At 40.2% G+C, this 25,634-nt stretch overlaps 1 protein-coding gene across 1 annotated transcript in view; it reads left to right on the top strand.

Annotated features, from left to right (window-relative positions):
• The first annotated feature begins 11,872 nt into the window (after window positions 1-11,872).
• LOC137049965 (zinc finger protein 91-like) overlaps window positions 11,873-25,634 on the top strand; it is a 284,608-nt gene continuing 270,846 nt past the window's right edge. The window contains exons 1-3 of the mRNA XM_067428716.1: window positions 11,873-12,044; window positions 15,734-16,875; window positions 23,097-23,260. Of these exons, the coding sequence (XP_067284817.1) occupies window positions 11,873-12,044; window positions 15,734-16,875; window positions 23,097-23,260 (1,478 nt within the window). The remainder of the gene's footprint in view (window positions 12,045-15,733; window positions 16,876-23,096; window positions 23,261-25,634) is intronic.

A 25,634-nucleotide genomic window follows, 5' to 3' on the forward strand; every position in this document is an offset into this window, starting at 1 on the left:
CCACCCTGGTTTAGATCAAGTTCAATCGCTTCTCAAAGCTCGGTATAAACTTTCTCTGTCCACTCAGGTTTAATCCAGAGTTAGCGATCAACTCTGAAGCGCGCGGCAAACAGCCAATCACAGCGTCCGTTTGAGTCACTTCTCTTCTGAAGATTGAGAGATCGTTTTGGAAATTATTTTGAAATTAAATGTGTTTAGGCAGGATAAACACTTTAGTTTGAGAAGCAGATGAACGTATATCTGACTATTAATGCATGATGTGAATCAAAGGAATATGGTTAATAATTATTGGTTCACAAAGAGCTCAAATTAATACACGTTTAAAATAATAATGAATGCATGTTTTATGCATTTATATTACTATTTGTCTACTTGTCAAATTATATGATAATTATATTAATATATTATATTAATGAAAAGTAATTTAAGTAGTAAGATACATGTACAATTTTATTTCTAAAGTTTTTTCATTATGAACTGCTTTAATATGGAACGAGAGATACAGGGGGTGTGGCTTTAGTCTTTACTTGCAGCTGATTGGTCCAGTTTGGGTTTGCGGTCTCTAACCCAGAATAAATCCAGCCGTGCAGTGTCAGTTACCATGGTGATGAACACCGCTAAAAACCAATCCACCTTCTCAAGCCCGAAAAACAAGAGTTTGCTCAAACTAATCTCGACCTTACCTGGGTAGCGACTGAAACCGGCTTTGTGCAACCGGCCACAGGAGTCCCAAATTGTTGTGCTTTCTGCAAAGTTAAGAAAACAAACACTCCCTGTCAAAGACGTCTATTCTGATTCTCTTCAGAAAATGAGTTGGTGAAAACGTTTATAACACAAGCATAAGACATACGTCTAAAGAAACGTTGAAATATCAGGTTGTAAATAATGTAAATCAAATCGGAAACATTTTTTCTGTTTATGTGTTTGAAAAGAGAGAGATCAGCTGTTCGCAAGTGTTTCATTATAGTCTTCGGGTGCGTTCACACTCGTAGTTCGGTACGTTTAGTCCGGACCAAAAAACAAAACATATAGTCCTGGTCCGCTTAGCGTTCACACTGGCATTTATAACAGCGCACCTAAAGTTACCGAACCAAAGGCACAGGGAGACGGTCACAACCTGATTGGTCGGTTTGTATGACGTAGGAGCTGCTTACCGAACATTCAAAACAACGCTGTGTGCTGATTACATGCAGTCATTTTATGCATGTACCTATGGCATTATTTTTACCAGCTGAGAACTCATGAAGAGCTCATAAAATGTTCAAAACATTCAAAACAGCTCCAGGAGTTCCTCTGCTGTGCAGAAAAGAGACGGCCGTTCTGTCGTCTGTACCGGATAATTATCGGAAACACGGGTCCTCTGCGTTCAAATGAACCGCACTAAACGAGCAATCACACCAGGGTTAGTTTTAATTGAACCAAACATGACAAGTGTGAACGCACCCTTATTATCCGCTAATGCGCCACAACCGCGGAGCACACGTTCTTTTGAGATTCAAATTTGAAGCGCTCCATACAGTGACGCCCACATCAGCTCAACATAAACTCAAATTAACACATCAACACTTTACATCGGTTTGAGACGCGGTGAGGAATGATCGTGGAATAATTTACCTCACAAAAAGCTGTTTCTATTTCTAAGAGCAATGATGATTGTAAGGTAAAGTTTATTCTGTCAGTGTCTGTGAATATTAAATGCAAAAAAAAATTAAATATATAAATCCTGCTGCAACACGAAATGTAATAGAATTTATAAAATGTAGTCAACAAAGGCACATTACAAAGGCCTATTATATTTTAAATGATCAAAAGATTTGACTACACTGCAAAAAATTATCTTATTATTTGGTATTTGGTTCTTGTTTATAACATTATATTTGTTCTTGTTTTGTAAAAATCAAAATTTTGCGTAAAAAAAGAAATTATCTGCCAATTGGGGACGAAAATAATAATCTTATTTCTGTTTGGGACAGAAACAAGATTTCAATCAGAAACAAGATTACTCTCTTCTTACTATTTTCTTACTAACTCATTGGCAACCACATCCATCAGTCTAAAGTATTGTGACCGCATATCTATTGTGTGTTTTGAGACCTTCATTTTATAACAAATTGTTTAGTTTTTTCAAAACCCATGCATACAAATTATTCTCTCAAAAATACAAGCACGTACATACATTTTGCTCACATATTATGTTAGCACAGTTTTGTATGTTAGCACAATTAAACTTTGCCATTAATGTGTTTTTAAGCAACTGAAAAAAGCACAAATGTCAGGTTAATAGTGAAATATTTAGCTTTTTAAATAAAAATGGTCCCACGCCACACTTCGCCGTGACATCTTCATGAGTATTCTTTTGAAATCAAAACGGAAGATCACTGATAACCAAGTATGGTGTCAAATATTGCACCCTGGTGGTAAAATGTTTAATTGCTGCCACACAGTGTAATTTATTTAATTGCTTCAAGACTCACACTACGCAGCGCGACCTACATTAGATAAAATAAAAAATGCATTCGATTAATCAATAACAAATTAACACGATTGATTAATCATGCCCATCCCTAATATAGATCTATTATTTATCAATTTGTATTTACCATATATATATATATATATATATATATATATATATATATATATATATATATATATATATATATATATATACATAAATTAATGCTGACAATTATTTTATTGCGCATTAACGTAGTTATTTATTATTATATTGAAAGGCCGTTGCTCACTGCCTCTGAATACACACACAGACAAACCATTGGTCAGGAGAATACAGGGCTGTCTGTAGCCTAAGCCAAGGGCTTGACATTCTTTGTCTGGGACAAATAAAATATTTAAATAACCAGAAACGCCAGAATGATTCCGATTTTTGTTGTTATTATTATTATATTCAGTGTAAACAGCGATTGATAATGGAGTGTATCTCTGCCTCTGGTACGTTAACGAGTCGCGTTGAGGCTCTCTTTGTGAGAGACATTCGTGGAGAAATAAAAACAAATGAGCAGCACTATAAACTCACAGAAGAAACATACTGGGGTAAAACTGAGTTTTTAGTAGTTGTTGATATTTATGATTAGACGTGCCGATTTTTGATAATGCGATTTATCACGATAATGAATATGCACGATATTGTTATCGTGGGCACTTTAAAATATCGTAAATAATAATTTATTAAAGGTCCTGTGTCATGGGTTGTTTTTTTGTTTTATAATGTGTCTTGGGGTGTGCTTATATTGTTAGTATGGTTTTTACATCAAAAAATGTCATAATTTAGAAATAAAAGGCATTTTTTCTATACTGATATTAGCCCTCTGTTTGGAATGCTCTGTTTCAAGGGGCGTGTCTGCTGAGTCTTCAAGGGATCCCATGGTGTTGAGACTTGTATGGCTTAATATAACATAAATGATGTCTCTTACTGAATTATGTAGTAGAAAACCCATGAAAGATCTACGTTATTTAAAAAATCGATTTTATATTTGGACCATGGGCGGCGCCATTTTGTTTGCGTTCTAGGTTGATGACGTAGAGTGGTTGAACTCCTCAATCAGCTGGCGTTACCCGTAGCTATTTTTACCACAACGCAACTCGAAAATTGTTTCAGAGTTAAACAAAACCAATTAATTGCTTTGTAATTGTACTTAAAACACACTCAAACATACATGTGCACACAAACTCACCTACACAAGTCACAAACAGATCGGCGGGCGCGCACACACACCTGACAGACTGCTCTGTCTCAATCGCATGCATCATCACCAAAACATCCTGCCTCTCTTCCTCACGTTACCCTATCCCATCGTCCTACCTAGTTATTTCCCTCTGCTGGTTACATTAGGCATTACAGTTAATCTACTGCATATCAACAGTCTATGATATCAACACAGGGAAGGGTTATGTATGCGCACACGCAGTGCGTGTGTGTGTTCGCGCCGATCTGTTGGGGTGTGTGTGAGTCTGTGAGAGAGAGAGAGAGAGAGTTTGTGTGCACATGTATGTTTGAGTGCGTGAAGTCGGACAGCTGTTGTGTGTAAATCGGCTGTTCACTCGTTATTGCGGTGAACGTGAGACTGAATGACTGCACTCGAACATGTCCACTATGGTGTCGGACAACACTACAAATGGCCGTCCCTTCAAGTTCAACCACTCTACGGCATCAACCTAGAACGCAAACAAAATGGCGCCGCCCATGGTCCAAATATAAAATCGATTTTTAAAATAACGTAGATCTTTCATGGGTTTTCTACTACATAATTCAGTAAGAGACATCATTTATGTTATATTAAGCCATACAAGTCTCAACACCAGGGGATCCCTTTCAGTGAAAACACCCACTGCTGTGATTGGTGATGATTGGCTGTGATCTTTACATTTAAAAGATAACGGAGGGGGCGTGGTTTAGTCAGGGAGCTGCAGCGCTGCCAGTGGAGAGAGACAGAGGAAATGTTATTGTACCGAGTTTTTGAGAGCGCAAGTTTATTTTGTTTGTCTCTGAGAGCTCTGAATGAGTGAACTTTGCAACGTTATTTCCCTCACAAAATGCTTTCACCACCGCTAACGACAAACACGACATCGACATGAATACAGTAAGAGCTTCTGTTGAGCATAATGAGCAGCGTCATTCAAACGTGTGATTGACCGATCCGAACATTATAAAGAGTGTTCTTTGAATGCTCTCTGTAGTTTAATCATTTAAATAACAGATTTGTTTCATGCTGCTAACAGAAACGAGTGAAGTTGTTGGTTTTAGTCACTGGCTTGCTTCACTGATGCATCAAGACGGCCAGCTGCAGGACTAACAGTTTTAAATGATTTAGAAAGAAAGTGTGTGTGAACTTGAATGATGAGCTACACATCAGAACTCTCTGATCCCAGATCAGGCATTAATGAACACTGTTACTCACTGTTTGTGGCGGTGCTGTTGAATCCGTATGGTAAAGCCTGTGCTGCTGATGTCCACTGATAAACTGAATCCTTAATCCTTACTGATTATAATTTTCTGGAACCGAGTAAATCATAAACTGTAGCCATTGATCTCTACGTATAGCGTCCGTGGGAAGGCCAAACAAAGGTGATTTGACTCCGGGATGAAAATAACAGCGTTTCAATGGCATGGCGACAAACACACTCTACAAAAACAACGCTTCCTATTCTCGACCTGCGAGAGCAAAAGGACAACGCCCCTGAATCTGCGTGTTCTTGTAGGCCGAGGGTTCGTCAACAAACGGTTTTAGTTGCGTCATTAAAGCAGGAAGTGCAGCGGTGTAGTCCAAACCGGCCGCTCGCTGTAGGCTTTGAAAGGGAACTTCTGTTAAATAAAATATCTCGCTTGGCATTGAACTTTGAGCTTTATAATTTTACAGGTATTATTTATGCTCTAACAGCAACATTACACACTAACTAATGTTTGAAAGATGAAATCGCAAAGAATGGGACCTTTAACAATTAATAATTTTTTTATAATGCACTCAAGAATACTTTGCCCATCAACCGTATAAACCGCTGTATTCTGTTTCAAAGGGACACATGCTCAGATGTAAATGAGAAGCACATGAACGAGTGAAGGAGATGTGCTGCTGAAGTGCCACAGCAGAGGGCGCTGATGAACTGCAGAATGCAGCGGTTACCCCGCAAACAAACAAAAAACGCGTGTAGTTTTTAAAACAGCCATTCGTTTGTGTAATCTCAATGTTGTTCATCACAGCACCAAATACTTAATACTTAAAGGGTGGGTTGCACCAACAAGGATTAAATTAAGCTCAGTTTAGAGCTAATCTAGGATTTGTTGATCTAGGCTTTAATTTAAATCTAGTTGTTTTGCACCACTTAATTTTAAATCAAGATTAACAAATCTGGGATTAGCAGTATTTAACCTGCGATTAAAACCTCCATTAATTTTCGCTGCCATGATGAGCCACTGACAGCAACAATACTAACATTCAATTTCCTTCTTTATTGAACACCAGAAACACTCTCTCTGACATAAGGAGCTCTTGCTGATAAAGGAAATAAACTTGTAAAATGTCGTCTGTCTTTATAAAGTGCTAGAGAGTAGCAAGTTTAAATTTAATCCCTAACTGAAATTTTAATCTGAGATTAAAGTTATGGAGCAACAAGATTATAGTTAATCCAGGTTTATTATGAAAATAAATCATGTCATGGTTTAAATTTAAGCTTGCTTATTTTTAAACAAAGTTTAAAGTTTGGTGCAACAGAATTATAAAATAAACCTTGATTTAATCTAGATTTAAAGTTAATCCTTGTTGGTGCAACCCACCCAAAGACTTAATAGGCTATTTATTTTCGAACTTAAACATTTTTATGTTTTAATCTGGACTACAACATACCGATTAGAACTGTTCTAATTATTTGTTATTGTTCAGTAAAACTTTGAGACATAAGACTTCATTAGTTAACATGTTAATTCATTATTACCGAACTGACAATGAAAAATACTTATAAAGAATTAATTATTCTAAGTAATGTTAATTTCTTAGTTACTGTTTAATAACATTAAAATCAAAATAACTTTTTTAATGGACCTAAGATAAAACTAACAATGATCAGTATTTCTTAACTAACATTAACAAAAACATTATACTTTCTGTACCAAATGTAGCTATTGCTCAGTCTTAGTTAATGCATCAAATAATGAGACCTTATTGTAATTTGTAAGCCTACCTGTTGTTCTTTATAGCCTAATTCTTTTGCACTTTAATCTGTTTGAAAATTTTACTTTTACAGGTCTGGAAAAAATCAAGAGACCACTTAACATTGATTTCTCTTAATTTTTTTCCCAGAGCTGTATATATTTTTGGTGCATTATTGTATTTAAACATTCAGTTATTTTTGTTCTTACAAAAATAGTTCTTAAAGCTGTTATGCTATGGCAACACTTTTTCTTCTGCAACTTATTTCAATATCGAGATAATATCGTATATCATGATAAAACTTCAGTAATTAATCGCAACATGAAAAATTGATATCGGCACATGCCTATTTATGATATTGTTAATAACACAAGTTGACTTTGCAATCGTAAATTGTGTAGCATGAATGGTGTAGCCTAGTTCAATAAACAAGTAGCCTAATTAATATTAAGTTACTTAAAGTTTTAGATCCAAACAACCTTTTTTGTTCCATTTCACCGACGAAAATAGTTCCAGAGGAAAGCAACACTCAGCGCAGTGTTTTGTTACTGAATGATTCAGCGATTTGAATGAATCATTTGAATGAACGACTCAATGACTCACTTATGAAGACGATCTCTTGCTGCCCCCTATTGGCGGTTATGTTTAAAAGTATGATTGCATGTTTTAATGAGAACATTAATCTTTAACATTAATTATTGCAGCTGTATTTTTTGCAGTTTATTTAATTTAATTTAATTGATAACAGCCTATAGTGTCTTTACTATTATAGCTGAATTTATTAATCAAATGTGAGAATTTAACATGAAAGATGATGCATACATTTAATAAGATTTTAAAAAATGGCCTTTCTAAAATGAAATAACACCATGGGGTGAATATCACAAATATGCAGATTTAAGTCGGCCTATGTTAAAGCTGACAGAACACTGATGAGAATATTACTACAGAATCAATATATGTATATCACCAATTTAATTTAATTTAATTTGATTAAATTAATGTTTAAGTTGATATGTACAAGAAATATTGTATTCATTATAAAATTATGCAATGCACTCTCCACTCGCTAGTAGCACTCAAAAATATCTCAGTTGATAACTCTTAAGTAAAACTAGATCAAATATAACATCACACAAGATTCCTTCTAACATTTGATCATTTGAACATGACATAATACAATTTAACATTGGATGAACAGAGCTCATGAAATCGTACCTCTCCTCTCAAGTGTTATTATAATCTGGTGTAACAACATACCCCTGCAACACATACCCATTTAAAATCTTAAAAAGTCAAGCAAGCATTAAAGTCCCACTGAACCGGAAGTAGCGAGTGAGTTTTCTTCAGTGCTGTGAATAAATGTGTAACAAGTTCTTAGGTAAGGAAGGAAGAGGACACGGGGGTCGGGTGGACTGCTGACGTCTTTTATTCTTTGTCTAACTCAAATCACAGTGTTCACACTCCAGTGTGTATCTTTCTCATAAACTCAGGTTTCACTTCCGGGTTGCGGTACTTCCGGTATCCGGGAACTCTGAACTCAGTGTCTCTGGGTGCGTCAGCAGTCCGTCTCTCTCTCGCCTGCTTCCGTTTCTCTCTGGCGTTTTGTACTCTCCCAGCGCCTATTACTGAAACTAGATACAGGTGTTATCAATCTGCGCCCAACCCACTCACTTACCGCTCGTCCCGCGGCTCTCTCTCCCGCTGCAGACACCGGGGAGCCGTCCAGCCTGCAGACCCCCCCCCCCCCCCCATTCCTGGAGAGCAAGTCGGCCACAGCCATCTGAACACCCGGCCTGTGGACCACCTTGAACTTAAAAGGCTGAAGAGCTAGATACCAATGGGTGATCCGCGCATTGAAATCCTTAATGCGGTGGAGCCACTGCAGCGGAGCGTGGTCCGAACAGAGGGTGAACTCCCGCCCCAGGAGGTACTAGCGGAGGGTGAGAACGGCCCACCTGATGGCCTGGCACTCTTTCTCTATGGTGCTGTACTTAGCCTCCCTCTTAGAGAGCTTACGGCTAATTTACAGCACCGGCCGCTCTTCCCCCTCCACCTCCTGGGAAAGAAAAGGGAGAGAAAAGTCAGGGGAGTGTAATAGCAGCCCGCCACAGAGAACAGCCTTAACTTGGGTGAAGGCCTGCTGACACGGCTCCGTCCACTGGACCGTATCTGGTAGCCCCTTTCTAGTAAGGTCAGTCAGAGGGCTGGTGAGGTCCGAATAATTAGGTATAAACCGCCTATAATATCCCGCCAGCCCCAAGAACTGCCTTACCTCCTTTTTGGTCTTGGGTCGCGGACAGGGCGCAATCGCGGCAGTCTTATCAATTTGGAGACGCACCTGCCCATAGCCCAAGTTGAAGCCCAGATACCTTACTTCCACCCGCCCAATTGCACACTTCTTCGGGTTGGCCGTGAGCCCCGCTCCCCTCAGCGACCTCAGGACCACCCTTACATGCTGCATATGCCACTGCCAATCGTTACTGTATATCACGATATCATCCAGCAGCATATGTCACATGGGGATGCAGAATCCTGTCCATGAGACGCTGAAAGGTAGCGGGAGCCCCCAACAAGCCGAAAGGAAGGGTAATAAATTGGTGTAATCCAAACGGCGTGGTAAAAGCTGTCTTTTCTTTGGACAATGGAGACAAGGGGATCTGCCAATAGCCCTTCGTTAAGTCCAATGTCGAGTAAAAGCGAGCCGTGCCCAGCCGATCAAGCAACTCGTCAACCCGCGGCATTGGATACGCGGCGAATTTCGACACAGCGTTCACCTTGCGATAATCCACGCAAAACCGGACAGAGCCGTCGGTTTTCGGAACTAAAACTATCGGGCTCGCCCAGTCACTGCTGGATTCTTCTATTACCCCCATGTCGAGCATTGCACCCAATTCATCCTGAACCACCTTTTTCTTGTGTTCAGGCAAGCGATACGGCCGGCTGCGAACTACCACGCCCGGCTCGGTCTCAATATGGTGCTGAATAAGACTAGTACGACCCGGTAGGGGCGAGAACACGTCGGCAAACTCAGCCTGTAATTTTAATAAATCAGTGAGTTGGGATGGCGAGAGGTGATCTCCCCCGGGGGCCAGCGCGAGAGATTGTGGTTTGATGTTCGCCTCTGGCCCAAGATCATCCTCCCCCCCGATCACCGTCGCCAACATCACTGATTCGACCTCATTCCATTTTTTAAGGAAGTTGAGGTGGTAAATCTGACGAGCCTCGCTCCTATCGGACCGTATTACTTCATAATCGAGATCCCCGACTTTGCGGCCTCAAACGGTCCCTGCCACTTAGCCATCAATGTTGAGCTCGACGTTGGGAGTAATACAAGTACCTTCTCTCCAGGCGTGAATTTGCGCATTTAGTTCCCCTGTTATACAGCCGGCTCTAGTGGTCCTGGGCTTGCAACAAACTCTCTCTGGATAGCCGCCCCAATGTGTGGAGTTTTGTTCGCAAGTCCAGCACGTACTGAATTTCGTTCCGTTGGTCCCTCCTCCCAAGTTTCTCGCAGGACATCCAGCACCCCCCAAGGCTGGCGTCCGTGGAGAAGCTCGAAGGGGGAAAACCCCGTGGAGGCTTGCGGGACCTCCTGCACGGCGAATAACAAGGGTTCTAACCACCTGTCCCAATTTTTGGCGTCTTCCTTAACGAACTTACGGATCATGGTTTTAAGAGTGCGATTAAATCGTTCGACCAAGCCGTCCGTTTGTGGGTGATAGACGCTAGTTCGAATCGATTTAATGCCCAGCAACCCGTATAGTTCGCGTAGTGTACGTGACATCTTGTGCATATGGATGTATTTCTGATGACTAATTAATTTTTTATTTTTATGTAAATATAGTTTATAGGACATTAGATAACGGTTGTTTTTGTGAGCTATGTGACCTTAGCTCGTGGGACTACGGATGGAAATTAGCCCTCGGCTACAATCCGGCATGTTTACATGCATGTACTCCATGTTGTGTTCATTAACATGCACTGTCCCAATCAAATAAATAAATAAATAAATAAATAAAAAAACATCGTGTTGCGTAGTCCACTTTGACTAAAGCAAAACGTTGCCCACGCGCTGATCGCTCTAATGGCCCGATGAGGTCCATCCCAATTCTTTCGAAGGGGACCTGCATTAACGGAAGAGGACGCAAAGGCGCTTTTGGGGTGGCCAGTGGGTTCACCAACTGACATTCCGGACAAGACGCGCACCACCTGCGCAAGTTGTCATGAATGCCTGGCCAAAAGAATCGGGTCATGAGGCAATTTAGTGTGGCCGCCTGTCCCAAATGGCCCGCCATAGGATTGGAGTGAGCCGCCCAGAAAAGTATTTCCCGGCGGCTCTTGGGAACTAACCATTGGGTTATATCTACTTTGGTCTGAGTGTCTTGGGTCACTCGATACAACCGATCTTTCAGGATGGCAAAATATGGATAGGTGATGGGAAGGGCAGGTTGGAGAGACTGGCCGTCGATGGAGCGGACCTGCCGAAAGGCATGTTTTAAGGTCTCATCCTGAGACTGCTCCAGAGGAAAGTCTTTGCCTGCTTTCACACAAAATGATATGATGATAATATAAAAATGTCCAAGTGAAACAGAATATTGAACAGAGGGCAGAGTTTTACCTCAGCGCTCCTCCTCTCCATCTCTCAAAATGTTTAGTACTATCAAAACTTAATAGGTTATGTATTTGAACTGTATTGTAATGATGGAAATTACTAGAAATATTTTGAGTATCTGTTTGTAAAGAGAGTTGATTGATTTTAAAGTTTTTGTGCTTGCTTGTGACCAGATAGTAAAGCATGAGCAAAAATCATCGAGTGCATTTTAGTTTTGCTGCCTCTGTTGCTAAATATGGTCTTATATGCCTAAAGGTATAGCCAAATTAAATGTAATAAAGTTAAATGTGTAAATGCAACAAGAACAGCAAACACAAGTAATGAAAACTTCTGTAAAGCAACTGATAATGTTCTCATGGCAGATTAACCTATTAAATGTAATCTAAAGATGTGTAGCATAAAAGGTCTAAATATGAACCTGCTATATAAATCGTTATCTTTTATTAATTTGTAGTTTTTAGAGAGTTTGTAGTTGTCGAATCAGGTCATTTAAGGCCATTAACTCTCACTCTGACTGACTCTCTTACCAGTGACTGAACTACTGATTTAGTTTGGATGTTTTTTTATTTCTGTGATTATTCTTATCTTATAGATGGTGTTTATTAAAGAGGAGAGTGAAGACGTGAAGATTGAAGAAACACTGAGAGTGAAACATGAAGAAACTGAGGACCAAACAAAGCTGGAGTTTATTAAAGAGGAGATTGAAGACGTGAAGAGTGAAGAAACATTGAGAGTCAAACATGAAGAAACTGAAGAGCAAACAGGTTGGTTTCATTCTCAAAGCTGAACTCATTTGATCCGTATTCAAATGCCAATTTTAAATTTCACATTAGCTTTATTAGCCTGACTGTGTATCAAAGTATTGCCAAATAATTAACATGTGTATAAATCATTTAAAAAACATATTTACTACTATACTTTATATATATATTAGGGGTTGCACTGACTAGTCGACCTTAATGCTCTGCCATGACACTTTAAGCTTGACGTCGACTAGTTGCTGGCCTATAGAGGGCGCAACAGGATTAGCAATTTCCTGACACGCAAGCTCTGTTTTCAACAGTTAAAAATAATAAATAAAGGGATACTCTGAGAGCTCTCCACAAGACATGCTTGATTATGCCATCTGGATACTCGAAATTGATCAGGAGAATGCACACTTTAATTGTACACGTAAGTTAATCGTCATGCTAAACTAATGCGTGCTGCATTACAACACACACACATAGCCGATTACGCAGAGATTGCGCGCCTCACACAAAACCATTCAGTAGCACAGAAATGTATTGTCAACACTGTTCTGTGATTTATCAATAAAATAGCTTTGAAACTGAAAAATTCTAGCATATATTTCTTGATAACTAAAACTCACAGCTTCACTATTAGTAGAGAGACGCTGCCAGGTAGAGTGAATTCACACGCAATCACTCACTAATGCATTCATATACATGTAATCTTTATTGTGCTACTTTATCTGTATCTTATTCAAAACGAGCAGAAATCTGTGAGAAATATAACAACTATAAGACAAAAGAACTGATACAAAAGCTGTTATGTAGGATTAATAACCTCATGGGCAGTACTGTGTCATATGCTATGGCTGTCCTGTGCTCAAGAAGACCCGCGTTTGCATCTCAGCTCGAGGCTCAGGCTTATTTGTTCATTAATGACGTTTTAGCAAAGTTCGTTATTCAGGAAGGAAGAAGACAAGGGTCGGCTTTGACTGGGACTCGCTTTCTTTATTCAGTCTTTCAAAAACAAATAATAAACACACGTTCAGTGTGGTATCTTGCATTCCCCCCCCCCCCCCCCCCAAGGGGATGCAAGGGGGCGTGATCCGAACAGAGGGTGAACTCCCGCCCCAGGAGGTAATAGCAAAGAGTGAGGACAGCCCACCTGATGGCCAAACACTGGTGCTGTACATCGTCTCTCTCTTAGAGAGCTTTCGACTGATATATAGCACCGGCCGTTCCTCCCCCTCCACCTCCTGGGACAGGACTGCGCCCAGCCCCCTGTCCGAGGCGTCAGTCTGCAGAGAAAAAGGGAGAGAAAAGTTAGGAGCTTGTAGGAGCGGCCCACCACACAGAGCCGCCTTTAACTGAGTGAAAGCCTTCTGGCACTGCTCCGTCCACCGAACTGTATCTGGTTCTTCCTTTTTAGTTAGATCAGTCAGCGGGCTGGCGAGGTCCGAATAATTAGGTACAAACCTCCTATAATATCCCGCCAGTCCCAGGAACTGTTTAACCTCCTTTTTGGTCTTGGGTAGGCCGCAACCGCTGCGGTCTTATTAATGCGGCCGAAGAATTCGATCCATCAGGCGCTGAAAAGTCGCCCGCCGGTGCCCCGAACAGCCCGAAAGGAAGCGTAACGAATTGGTGCAATCCAAACGGCGTGGTATAAGCGTTTTTTTCTTTGGTTACTGGAGACAAGGGGATCTGCCAGTAACTCTTTGTCAAGTCCAGCGTCGAATAAAAGCGAGCAGTACCTAGCCGATCAAGCAATTCGTCAATCCGTGGCATAGGATAAGCATCAAATTTCAACACCGCGTTGACTTTTCTGTAATCCACGCAGAACCGGACCGAGCCTTCAGGTTTTGGTACCAAAACGATCGGGCTCGCCCAGTCACTGTTGGATTCTTCGATCACCCCCATCTCTAGCATTGCGTCTAATTCGGCCTGAACCACTTTCTTTTTGTTTAGGCAATCTATATGGTTGGCTGCGTACAACCACGCCTGGCTCGGTGTTGAATGAGGTCGGTCCGCCCCGGTAGGGGCAAGAATCGTCGGCAAAATCTGCCTGTAATTGTTTGAGGTCTATGAGCTGGGAGGGTTAGAGGTGATCTCCCCCCGGGACCAGAGCGTGGAATTGTGTCTTTTGAACCACCTCTGGTCCGAGATCATCCTCTCCACTCACTACCGTCGCCAGCATCACAACCTCTGCCTCAACCCATTTTTTAAATAAATATCCGAATTACCTCATAGTTCAGATCCCCTACTCGTCGTGTGACCTCAAACGGTCATTGCCACTTGGCGAGTAATTTGGAACTAGAGGTGGGGAGTAATAGAAGTACTTTCTCTCCCGGTGAAAATTGTCTTAATCTAGCCCCTTTGTTGTACAACTCTCTTTGTTTGTCTTGGGCCTGTAACAAATTCTCCATTGAAAGCCGCCCCAGCGTGTGGAGTTTTGTTCTCAGGTCCAACACAAACTGAATTTCGTTTTTAGTAGCGGATGGCCTGTCCTCCCAAGCTTCCCTAATGACATCCAAAACCCCTCGGGCCTGGCGGCCATAGAGAAGCTCGAAGGGGGAAAACCCCGTGGAGGCTTGGGGGACCTCGCAGACAGCGAACAAGAGAGGTTCTAGCCATTTGTCCCAATTTTTGGCGTCTTCGTGAAGGAATTTACAAATCATTGTTTTCAATGTGCGATTAAAATTTTCTACCAGCCCATCTGTTTGTGGGTGATAGATAAAAAGATTTTGTGTGTCACGTCAGTAAATAGCATTCTGAGCAACTGAATGAACTTCACTGACCGAATTGCTGTTTTGAGTCTGAACGAGATAGAGAGAGATCGTTCGTGAATGAACTGGTAGGCTACCTCAGTCATTTAGCATGCGTGTCAGTCTCGTTCAGCAATCAGCAGAAAGCGGATGCAAAGCACAGTTATAGACAAACCTCATGTTTATAACCCCATGTTTACCATAATCCCTGATATATGAATGTCTAAATGTCTGACCAAACAATTAAATGTTAATCATGCAAGAAAACATGCTTTGGTCATCTAAACCACTTAATTAGACTTTTATTTAATGAGTAGATTATGCATTTTAATAAAGCCAAATCAGTTTTTTTTTTAAGTAAATACGTTCATTTGACTTAAGACATAAAACACTCTTTTTCATCACCTGCGGTCATATTTATGTAATATTAAAAAAAAAAAATTACTGAACGAATCAATGAACGAATCTGAACTAATCATTTTGGTGAACGAACTAAAAATGAATGACTCTCTTAAAAGAACCAAAATTTCCACCATTACTACAAGGTTTTGGAGGGGTCTGCAGTTAAAGGCCTGTTGGACTCCTTTAATTTAGAGGGTTTCCACACAATATTAAGAATATTGAGCTGAAGCTTGCCTTTACAAAATTAAAATGCAAATCGAAGGGCAATATCTGTAGAAAAATCACAATTAGATATTTTCCCTAAACTGCACATCTCTATATTCCAATCCACTTCAATAACACCTGTGGCAGTGTCCTAACCACATAGAATCCAAACATGATGAGTTTGGAAATTGTCCTAAAAAACAGAAATGGTTACAAATATCGAGAAAAGGTTCTGACATTAAATGTAACCCCTTTTTCTGTAGCTTAGTTAGTATATTTGATGCCTTAAATGTTTTAATATCTTGAGGTCTGTTGTTTTGTGCCATTCAACTGGGATTTTGTCTCTTTTAGATTTGATGTCTCTGAAAGTGGAGAGTCAAGAACTAAATGAAATGGAAGAAAAAGATCAGTATCGGCAACATCGTGATTTCATAACTGAAGAAAAATCTTTTAGTTGCTCACAGACTGAACAGATTTCCTCACAAAAAATCACTCAAAAGCCAGGAAAGAGTTTAATTAAAAAGCGACACCTTAAAGTCCACATGAGAGATCACACTGGAGTGAAGCCTTTCACCTGCCTACAGTGTGGAAAGACTTTCAATCATAAACAGAGTCTTAAAGTCCACATGAGAGTTCACACTGGAGAGAAGCCTTACACCTGCCAACAGTGTGGAAAGAGTTTTACTAAAAACGGGAGTCTCAGAGTCCACATGAGAGTTCACACTGGAGAGAGACCTTACACCTGCCAACAGTGTGGAAAGAGTTTCAATCATAACGTGAGTCTTAAAGTCCACATGAGAGTTCACACTGGAGAGAAGCCTTTCACCTGCCAACAGTGTGGAAAGAGTTTCACTGAAAACAGGAATCTTAAAGTCCACATGAGAGTTCACACTGGAGAGAAGCCTTTCACCTGCCAACAGTGTGGAAAGAGTTTCAATCATAAAGTAAATTTTGGGGAACACATGAGAGTTCACACCGGAGTGAAGCCTTACACCTGCCTACAGTGTGGAAAGAGTTTCACTCGAAAAGGAAGCCTTGAAAAACACATGACAATTCACACTGGAGAGAAGCCTTACACCTGCCAAGAGTGTGGAAAGTGTTTCACTCATAAAGTGAGTCTTAAAATCCACATAAGAGTTCACACTGGAGAGGATTACACCTGCCAACAATGTGGAAAGAGTTTAATTAGAAAAGAAAATCTTGAAGCCCACATGAGAGTTCACACTGGAGAGAAGCCTTACACCTGCCAAGAGTGTGGAAAGAGTTTCACTTATACACAGAGTCTTAAAATCCACATGAGAATTCACACTGGAGAGAAGCCTTACACCTGCCAACAGTGTGGAAAGAGTTTCAATCATAAAGGAAGTCTTAAAGTCCACATGAGAATTCACACTGGAGAGAAGCCTTACACCTGCCAACAATGTGGAAAGAGTTTCAATCATAAAGGGAATCTGAAAACCCACATGATATTTCACACTGGAGAGAAGCCTTCTTCTGAATGAGTACAGAATCTCCTGATCAAAACACACATGAAGAAGATGGAGTAAAACAAGCGATAATATGTATGCAGATGCAAATGCAAACTAACATGATTATCAACATTAAACATCATATACAGTGAGGAAAATAAGTATTTTAACACCCTGCTATTTTGCAAGTTCTCCCACTTAGAAATCATGGAGGGGTCTGAAATTGTCATCGTAGGTGCATGTCCACTGTGAGAGACAATCTAAAAATAAACAAAATCCAGAATTCACAATGTATGATTTTTTTTAATGATTAATTTGTATGATACAGCTGCAAATAAGTATTTGAACACCTCAGAAAATCAATGTTAATATTTGGTACAGTAGCCCTTGTTTGCAATTACAGAGGTCAAACGTTTCCTGTAGTTTTTCACCAGGATTGCACACTGCAGGAGGGATTTTGGCCCACTCCTCCACACAGATCTTCTCTAGATCAGTCAGGTTTCTGGTCTGTTGCTAAGAAACACGGAATTTGAGCTCCCTCATAAGATTCTCTATTGGGTTTAGGTCTGGAGACTGGCTAGGCCACACCAGAACCTTGATATTTTACTTACAGAGCCACTCTTTGGTGATCCTGGCTGTGTGCCTCGGGTCATTGTCATGTTGGAAGACCCAGCCTCGACCCATCCTCAATGCTCTAATTGAGGGAAGGAAGTTGTTCCCCAAAATCTTGCAATACATGGCCCCGATCATCCTCTCCTTAATACAGTGTATTCGCCCTGTCCCATGTGCAGAAAAACCTCCTAAAGCATGATGCTACCACCCCCATGTTTCACAGTAGGGATGGTGTTCTTGGGATAGTACTCATCATTCTTCTTCCTCCAAACACGTTTAGTGGAATTATGACCAAAAAGTTATATTTTGGTCTCATCTGACCACATGACTTTCTCCCATGACTCCTCTGGATCATCCAAATGGTCACTGGCAAACTTAAGATAGGCCTGGACATGTGCTGGTTTAAGCAGGGAAACCTTCCGTGCCATGCATGATTTCAAACCATGATGTCTTAGTGTATTACCAACAGTAACCTTGGAAAAGGTGGTCCCAGCTCTTTTCAGGTCATTGACCAGCTCCTCCTGTGTAGTTCTGGGCTGATTTCTCACCTTTCTTAGGATCATTGAGACCCCACGAGGTGAGATCTTGCATGGAGCCCCAGTCCGAGGGAGATTGACAGTCATGTTTAGCTTCTTCCATTGTCTAATGATTGCTCCAACACTGGAGGTGTACAATTTTTTCTCTAGTGTCTTTTGACAGCTCTTTGGTCTTGGCCATGTTAATAATTGGATTCTTTTTGATTGTATGGGGTGGACAGGTGTCTTTATGCAGTTAACGGCTTTAAACCGGTGCATCTAATTTAGGATAATGAATGGAGTGGAGGTGGACATTTTAAAGGCACACTAACAGGTCTTTGAGGGTCAGAATTCTAGCTGATAGACAGGTGTTCAAATACTTATTTGCAGCTGTATCATACAAATAAATAGTTTAAAAAACATACATTTTGATTTCTCGATTATTTTTTTTTAGATTATGTCTGTAATGCGAGACTGGAAGAAAAAACAGAAGATCCAAGTGCAAGTGCAAAAGAAGTTTATTTAACAGATACTCAGAAACTCCAAGCTTCAAGCAACTTAAAGGCTATAAGCCGATAAACTCAGGTTGCTCTCAGACACTACAGGGAAAGTCACAGTCAGCCTTGGATCGCGCACTGGCGAATAGAGATGGTTGCTGACAGTCTTAGGATCGTCTATAGGCGAGTAGGGACAGGCAGGCTGGAATCGTGCACCTGCGAAAATAGACAGATACAGGCTGGCTGGAATCACGCACCGGCGAGAATAGACAGATACAGGCTGGCTGGTAAAGCAGTGACCGCAGTGGACAGGATGGTCAAGCAGAGAACGGAAACCTCCACAGACGGACTCAGGAAACTGAGAACACCGTCTAGGGAGACGGAGAGCAGAGAACCAGACCGGGACAGCGTCTGCAAGGAATCCAGACACTGCCATCATATTTATGTGAAAATTATCAAAAACTCTGGCTGTGGTTGGCAACTTTTTTTTAATGTAGTGTTGGCTGGGAAAGAGTTAATATGTCGTTCAGGTAAATATGTGAATATGTACTCTGATTATCTTTACTGTAATAAAATGAAATATGAGAAACACAACCCTCTTCATGTTAACCCTCTGGACCCAAAGAATGCGCCCACGCATTTTGCTGTATTTTTCCTCATGATAGTGTCAAACAACTTAAAATACATTTTTGGCCTCACAGACATAATCTGCCACTCAGACACGACATATATATCTTTATAAAGCTTGGAATGTCTACTTTTAAATTCAGTCATTTATATAAAAAACAAATATTCTCTGTTTATGTAATCCGTATGAAAACAGTGAGAGGTCCAGTTCCTCCGGTACAGCCTCATTATCTGTAATGTGACCACACCCACGCACATGCAAACGATTCATATCCAAATCGTCCACGAGGAAGGACCGCGAACCTTTAAACCATAGACATAATATACGTAGACTCCCCAAAGACTTACACTGCCTATTGGAGCGGACGTATCAGCGCGGCGCCATCTTGCATGGGTCTCCAATGTGCCGCCCCCTGCATTTATTTCTACTGAGGAAGATGTATTCTCAACTACAATGATCATAACTCCCCGAGTTTTTACCGGATTTTCACACGGTTTGGTTTGTTACAAACTACAGAGACTTATTTATGATACAGGGCACTGTCACACATTGAAAAATTCTGCTTTCATGTAGAAAGACTTTGTATTACGAGCTTTAACTAAGACATATGATAGACTATGACATTGATAAATGAATGAATTTTATATTTTAATAAAGAAACAAGTTTGATTGTTAATTTGAATTTATTTCTCTCATACACTCACACAGGCATATTGATAAATGTATAAATTTATGAATTTTATATTTTAATAAAGAAACAAGTTTGATTTTTCACTTGAATTTATTTCACACACACTCACACACACACTCACTCACTCACACTCTCACACACACACACACATACTGTACCAGCTCAGAATTATTATTTTTTGAAAGGCCTAAAGTAAACGTTATAATTCCAGGTCATTCCAGCATCTTACATTATCCTGTCAGGCTTGCAACTGGGACTGGGGAGCTAAAATCCTTTAAAAAGAACTGTTTTGCACAGCTTCTTGCATATGCTTGCACTCTGTAACTCCAGGGTAGTTAATTTTGCGATGTGGTGCAGCCTTACTTTGTGAAATACAGACACCACAAATGACACAAGCATGAAATGATGGTTCTCAATTCCAAATTGGGTGTCTGAAATGTGCTCCCCGAGTAAGAACACATCCTCTGAACCAGTCTCCGCCCGAACGAAACGGTTGACGAAGGATCCACGGACACCTTGTTCCTTTGAGTTTTGTCAAATCACACGCTCTGCTGCTCTGACCACCTTCACTGTTCCCTCTGAGGGGATCATCAGCCCACCACTGTTTTAAGTTCAAGCAGGTGGTAGCTCTTGTCAAAAGATGAGGGTACAGCAGCTGTGACGAGGCTTGCACGGCACACCTCACAGGACAGTTTTTTCAGAATTTTTCTGACAACAAACCCTGAAATGTAGACAAGGGCATTGTCCACAAGACCACCAAAGCGGGTGGGCAGGTAACTGTGGTCACATATGACTGCAGATATGTTTGCAAATGGAGACAGGAGCTCTTCCTCTACCATTAAAACAGAGTGCATGTCTTCAGCTGATAGGGACACAGTTTCATCTTGTGCTGCCACACTGCCTGACCCACTTGGTGCGACACCACAACGGACCATCAGACGACGGAAAATGCCTTGGAACTGCCCTGCAGTTGGATTGTTATTCCAGCCTCCTAAAAAAAACAACCTTTTACAGACTTAGATTGCAGAGATGTGTAATGAGGACAGTCAGAGTCGTAATAGATATATCTTCTGAGGTAAGGTAAGGAAACTGCTGTATAACCATTTTTCCCCCACAGGTAAGCTATAAAAGGTAAGTAAGGTAATAACTCTATAACCATGTTTTTTTCTAAAGGTAGGCTTTAAAAAAGATACACACTGGTGTCTGATGTGCTGTTTGCTTTAGGGGGTGGATTACTTCATGAAGTGATAGCCACCAATAAGTGACCAGTCTGAGAGGTCTATCACATCAAATCATACTGTAAACTAGGGATGTATAGGTACTGTATATATATAAAAACCTTCTACTGTAATTTGCCCACCCAGAAGGTACCAATATCCAGTCTGGCCCATTGACTAAAAAAACTAATTATAAATGTGAAAATTATACCTGATGCCCTGACAGAATTGAACAAAAGCTCCAAGTGATCCTGACTGAAGCGGCATGTGCAGACATAACGCTGAACTTGGAGCATGTCCGGAATAATCATCAACAATGTGTCCATGTTGATGACAAAGCCAATGACTGACAGATACCTTCAAAAGAAAACGTTTCATCAATAAGATCATGGCAAAACAAGACACCTCGAGAGCACCTAGTAATTTCAGTTATTGAAAGACATTGACTTTTCTACAAATATTCATAACATGTAGCACAACACATGGTGACAGAGATAGCAACGGCAATAAATGTTTTGCTTCAATAAAGTCCCTGAATGGTAAATGATTTAAGTGTAGTACAAATCTACTGGGTGCAAAATTACTGGGTGCTTCTTGAGAGTATAAGTTAGTGTCAGGAACAACTAGGAACTATATTAAAACTGAAAAGGAGAGCTTAAAAACAAGAACATGTCATACTGTACATACCATTTGGCACCTCTATGACCTGAAAAACACTGAACACAAGCAGATTCCAACATGCAGAGACAAACATCATAAACAAGAAGAAAAGGTGCAATACAAGATATGCTCCTTAAAGCAGGAAGGACTCACATTATCTCCGGCCTCTGGTTTTGCAAACAGCAACATCATATGAACATACACACCATATTTGACACCTTTCCTGTATCACCTGAAAAAGACTGAACAGAAGAGTCAACAGAAACAAAACTGCAGACAGCACAACCAGAGAAAGAGCATCTTATGAACTTGATGCATAGCAAGAGAACAGAGCATCATATTAACTTGTGATGTTGTGAACTTTTTGTGGAAACCATTCGATATTTAAAAAAAAACCTCTTTGTTTGGTGGAGGGGTGTGCCATCTTTCATCACCAAACTGAGCAAGTATTCCCTGCCTCTCAACAAGAGCTCTACTCTCTCTGTCCAATTCAAAGCACCCAGAGGAGCTTTGTAACCCTTGGCACGGGGATTGCGGTTGTTCAGGATGTCAAACAACCTGTCAATCATCTTTAAAAAAAGCACAAGGCTCTGTTAACTGATAGATCACCCATAACAGTAGTATCATATCATGGAAATCAAAATATAATCTAATTTCATTATACATTTTCCTCTACAGTTAAGTATAAACAGAGATGGGTTGTATGCAGAATATGCAGTTATTTAACAATATTTGTATGTTATGTTACCTCAATGAATTCTGCCGTTGATTCACAGTTTTTAAACTGTGAATAGCCAAGGTCTCTCAGTGTGCGCAGTGCTACCACTACAGAGTGACTCAGTGTTTGAGCAGCCAGGGACACCTTCATCTTCTGGCCATCAAATTGAACATGCTTGTTTGTTATCTTGTTGGCCGCATGCAGTCCATCTTTTGTTTGGACATTGTTGAGCTCAACGATGTATGAAAAGCTGATTTCTCCAGTGGCACTGGTTATCGGGCTGTAAGCCTGCAACATGTTGCGTGCCAGTTTCAACATGTGACAAGCGTCCATCAACACAAACACCCTGTCAGCGGTCACTGGATGTTCAAAGTAGGTTTTTAAAGGCTCATGGAGGTTTCCCTTTAACTGACACCCGAGCTGGTTGCACATGTTGACATTGGAGGCATGTCCATCCATTGTCATGCAGACCACTTTTATGCCACGCGCATGCAATTCCTCCAGAGCAGGAATCCTTGGTGAGATCCTTGGAAAGATCTGCTGTGACAACTTTTTGCATGAGTACTTCTGTCACTTCCTTCTCCTTAGTAACAAATGTGTTCTTAAATCTAGGATCAAAGAAGGTTGCTGCATTAGGAAGGATTTGTAGCTCCTCATTGCTATATCTCATTTCCAGATCTTTCCTGATCTCTGTTTTCATGTTGCAGGTCAGCACAGAGTCTGCAGCACTGTCCTGCAGATGTGACAGTATCTTCCACATCACAGGGATAACAGAAGAAAGGGTTGTCTCTTTTTCTCCACACAGGGCATCAGTGAAGGTCCTTAGTGGGCCCAGGACCTCTTGCACTGTATCCAGTGTGGAGATGTCTGTGTCAGAAAGCATTAGGCACCACTTATTTCTGAAGGACCTCCCTGATGTTCTCTCCTGTGTGATCTGAATGCATTGCTACACATCCAAGACACCAGGACTGCATTTCCCAAGAGTCACTAACAAACTGAATTGTAACAGCCATATACGTGTCTACAGTTCGACTCGTCCAAAGGTCTGTTGTACAAGCAAAGTAAGGCTGGTTGGACAGCTGTGATTCAAGAACAGACCGTGTTTCATTGTTCAAAGTGGGAATCTCTTTCTCAGAAAAGTATTTTCTCCTTGGCATCTCATACCTTCTGTCAAGCTGTTCAACAAGGTTTCTGAACCCTGTTTTATCAACAACAGAAATGGGGATTTGGTCCATGCAAATAAACTCTGCAACAGCTCTGTTAAGTCGTTTTGCTTCTTTGGAGTGCCTTTCATATTTTCTTGTTGTCGCTAGGATTTCTGAAATAGTAGGCTGGCTACCGGAGGCTGAAGGAGCTTTTCTTGTTCCTTTCTGTGGATATCAAAAGGAGCAATAATGAAATTACATGTAAAACATTAGCTGTCATGCATCAACAGAGAATGATCAACATTTATAGCATTTATTAATCTTGGTTTGGTCATTTTTTGGGTTTATATTATTTTAATGCATTGCATAAAGTAATGTTAACATGCTTAACATGAATTTGTATTTAATAAATAATAACTGATTGACCAAGATTAATAAATGCTATACTACTGTTAGGTCAGGTTACCTAAAAAATGTTGACGAACGTAGCTTTTTTATAAAGTGTTATTATAACTTTCATATCAGCAATGTTCATATTACTTTTGCGCTCTCTCTCTCTCTCTCTCTCTCTCTCTCTCTCTCTCTCTCGGCTGCTTTCTCTGAGGGTCGCCACAGAGACAGTAATATGCCATTCATAGTACTATCACTAACACTAAAATAAATATTACTAATCTCTTTAATCATTCAAATTCAATTAGTATATGATTGTTTCTAAGTAATTGGAAATAATATGAGACTAAAACGTCATTATTTCTAGCGTGTCATGCATGCACATTTGAGCTTTCGTGTTTACAGTATCATATTTAATTAATAAGCTTGTATGTGCGCTGACCAGTGTTGTGATTAAAAGACTAAATTATATCAGTTGAATGATGGACTCACCTGTCGATCTTTGAACTCTCTGAACAAGTCAGGATGAGCAAGAGACAAGTGCTTCGCCAGATTGGATGTGTTGCCTCCCGTGGCAACGCATGATTTAAAGCAGCGTTTGCAGAGTGGTGCTTTAAAGTCTGTTGCTTCACCTTTCTCATCACATTTGTAGGCAAAATAATGCCAAATTTCAGTTCTACTGCTCTCTTTATTTGTTAATTTCGGGTGTGTAGAATGAGCTTCATCTGTTTGATCCATCGTGTTCCTCCGTTGTCACATTTGCCGGTTTTGCGTCAGTTTGGGTAGCGCACTGACGCCTAGCGGTGAACTTCGGAACATCAGGGCATCAAATACCGAATTGAGCAAAATTATGATATCGTACCGTTTGAAATATAAAATATACCGGTATTTTTCCAGTACCGGTATACCGCGCATCCCATATATATATATATATAATGTATATATATATTAAAGGCTGTAAAGGAGCCAACGGAATTTTCCCAGTCTTTTGACAGGTATGACAAGGCCGTATATAGTTAATCACATCTCGCTTAATCAAGGCCAATAGAATTTTCTTAGAATTCTGTCATAGGTCTTTCTTACACCCATATGACCAGCGACGACCTCATGGGAGAGCTGCAGGACGGCTTGACGAAAAGTAAGAGGAATCACAATTTTAGGGCCCTATAAAATCTGTTTTATTTTTTCCCAAATTCCGTTTTTTCCGTTTTAATTTTTGCAATTTCCGTTTTTTTTGTTTTAATTTTGAGGAATTCATTTTTTTTTACCCTTTACTGTTATTTTGGTGAAAAAAGATTGTGCTTTTATTGTTAATATAATAGAACATTAAACAAAAAATAGGAATGACCTTAAATTTATTGAGGGAACAAACATCACATTTACTTTTTAGGACAAACTTTTTTTTTTTTTTACTTTTTGATGCAACTTAACACTGCACTTCAGGTATTTCAAATATTAATGGTTATTAGCTTTAAACGTTCTGCTAAAATACATTATATTAGATTATATAAGATAAAATGAAAGTGGTCCATTCGTTTTTTTTTTTCAAGTATTCTTGGTATTCTTTTTTCTCATGCACTTGTTACCACTGTTTTAATTAATTTCTATGTAAAGCACTTTGAATTCCCATTGGGTATGAAATGTGCTATACAAGTAAACTTGCCTTGCCTTGCCTTGCCAAGTAATTTTTTTTAAAAAGAACTAAAAAAA

Source organism: Pseudorasbora parva, chromosome 20 (assembly GCF_024679245.1).
Source record: "Pseudorasbora parva isolate DD20220531a chromosome 20, ASM2467924v1, whole genome shotgun sequence".
Lineage (NCBI taxonomy): Eukaryota > Metazoa > Chordata > Actinopteri > Cypriniformes > Gobionidae > Pseudorasbora > Pseudorasbora parva.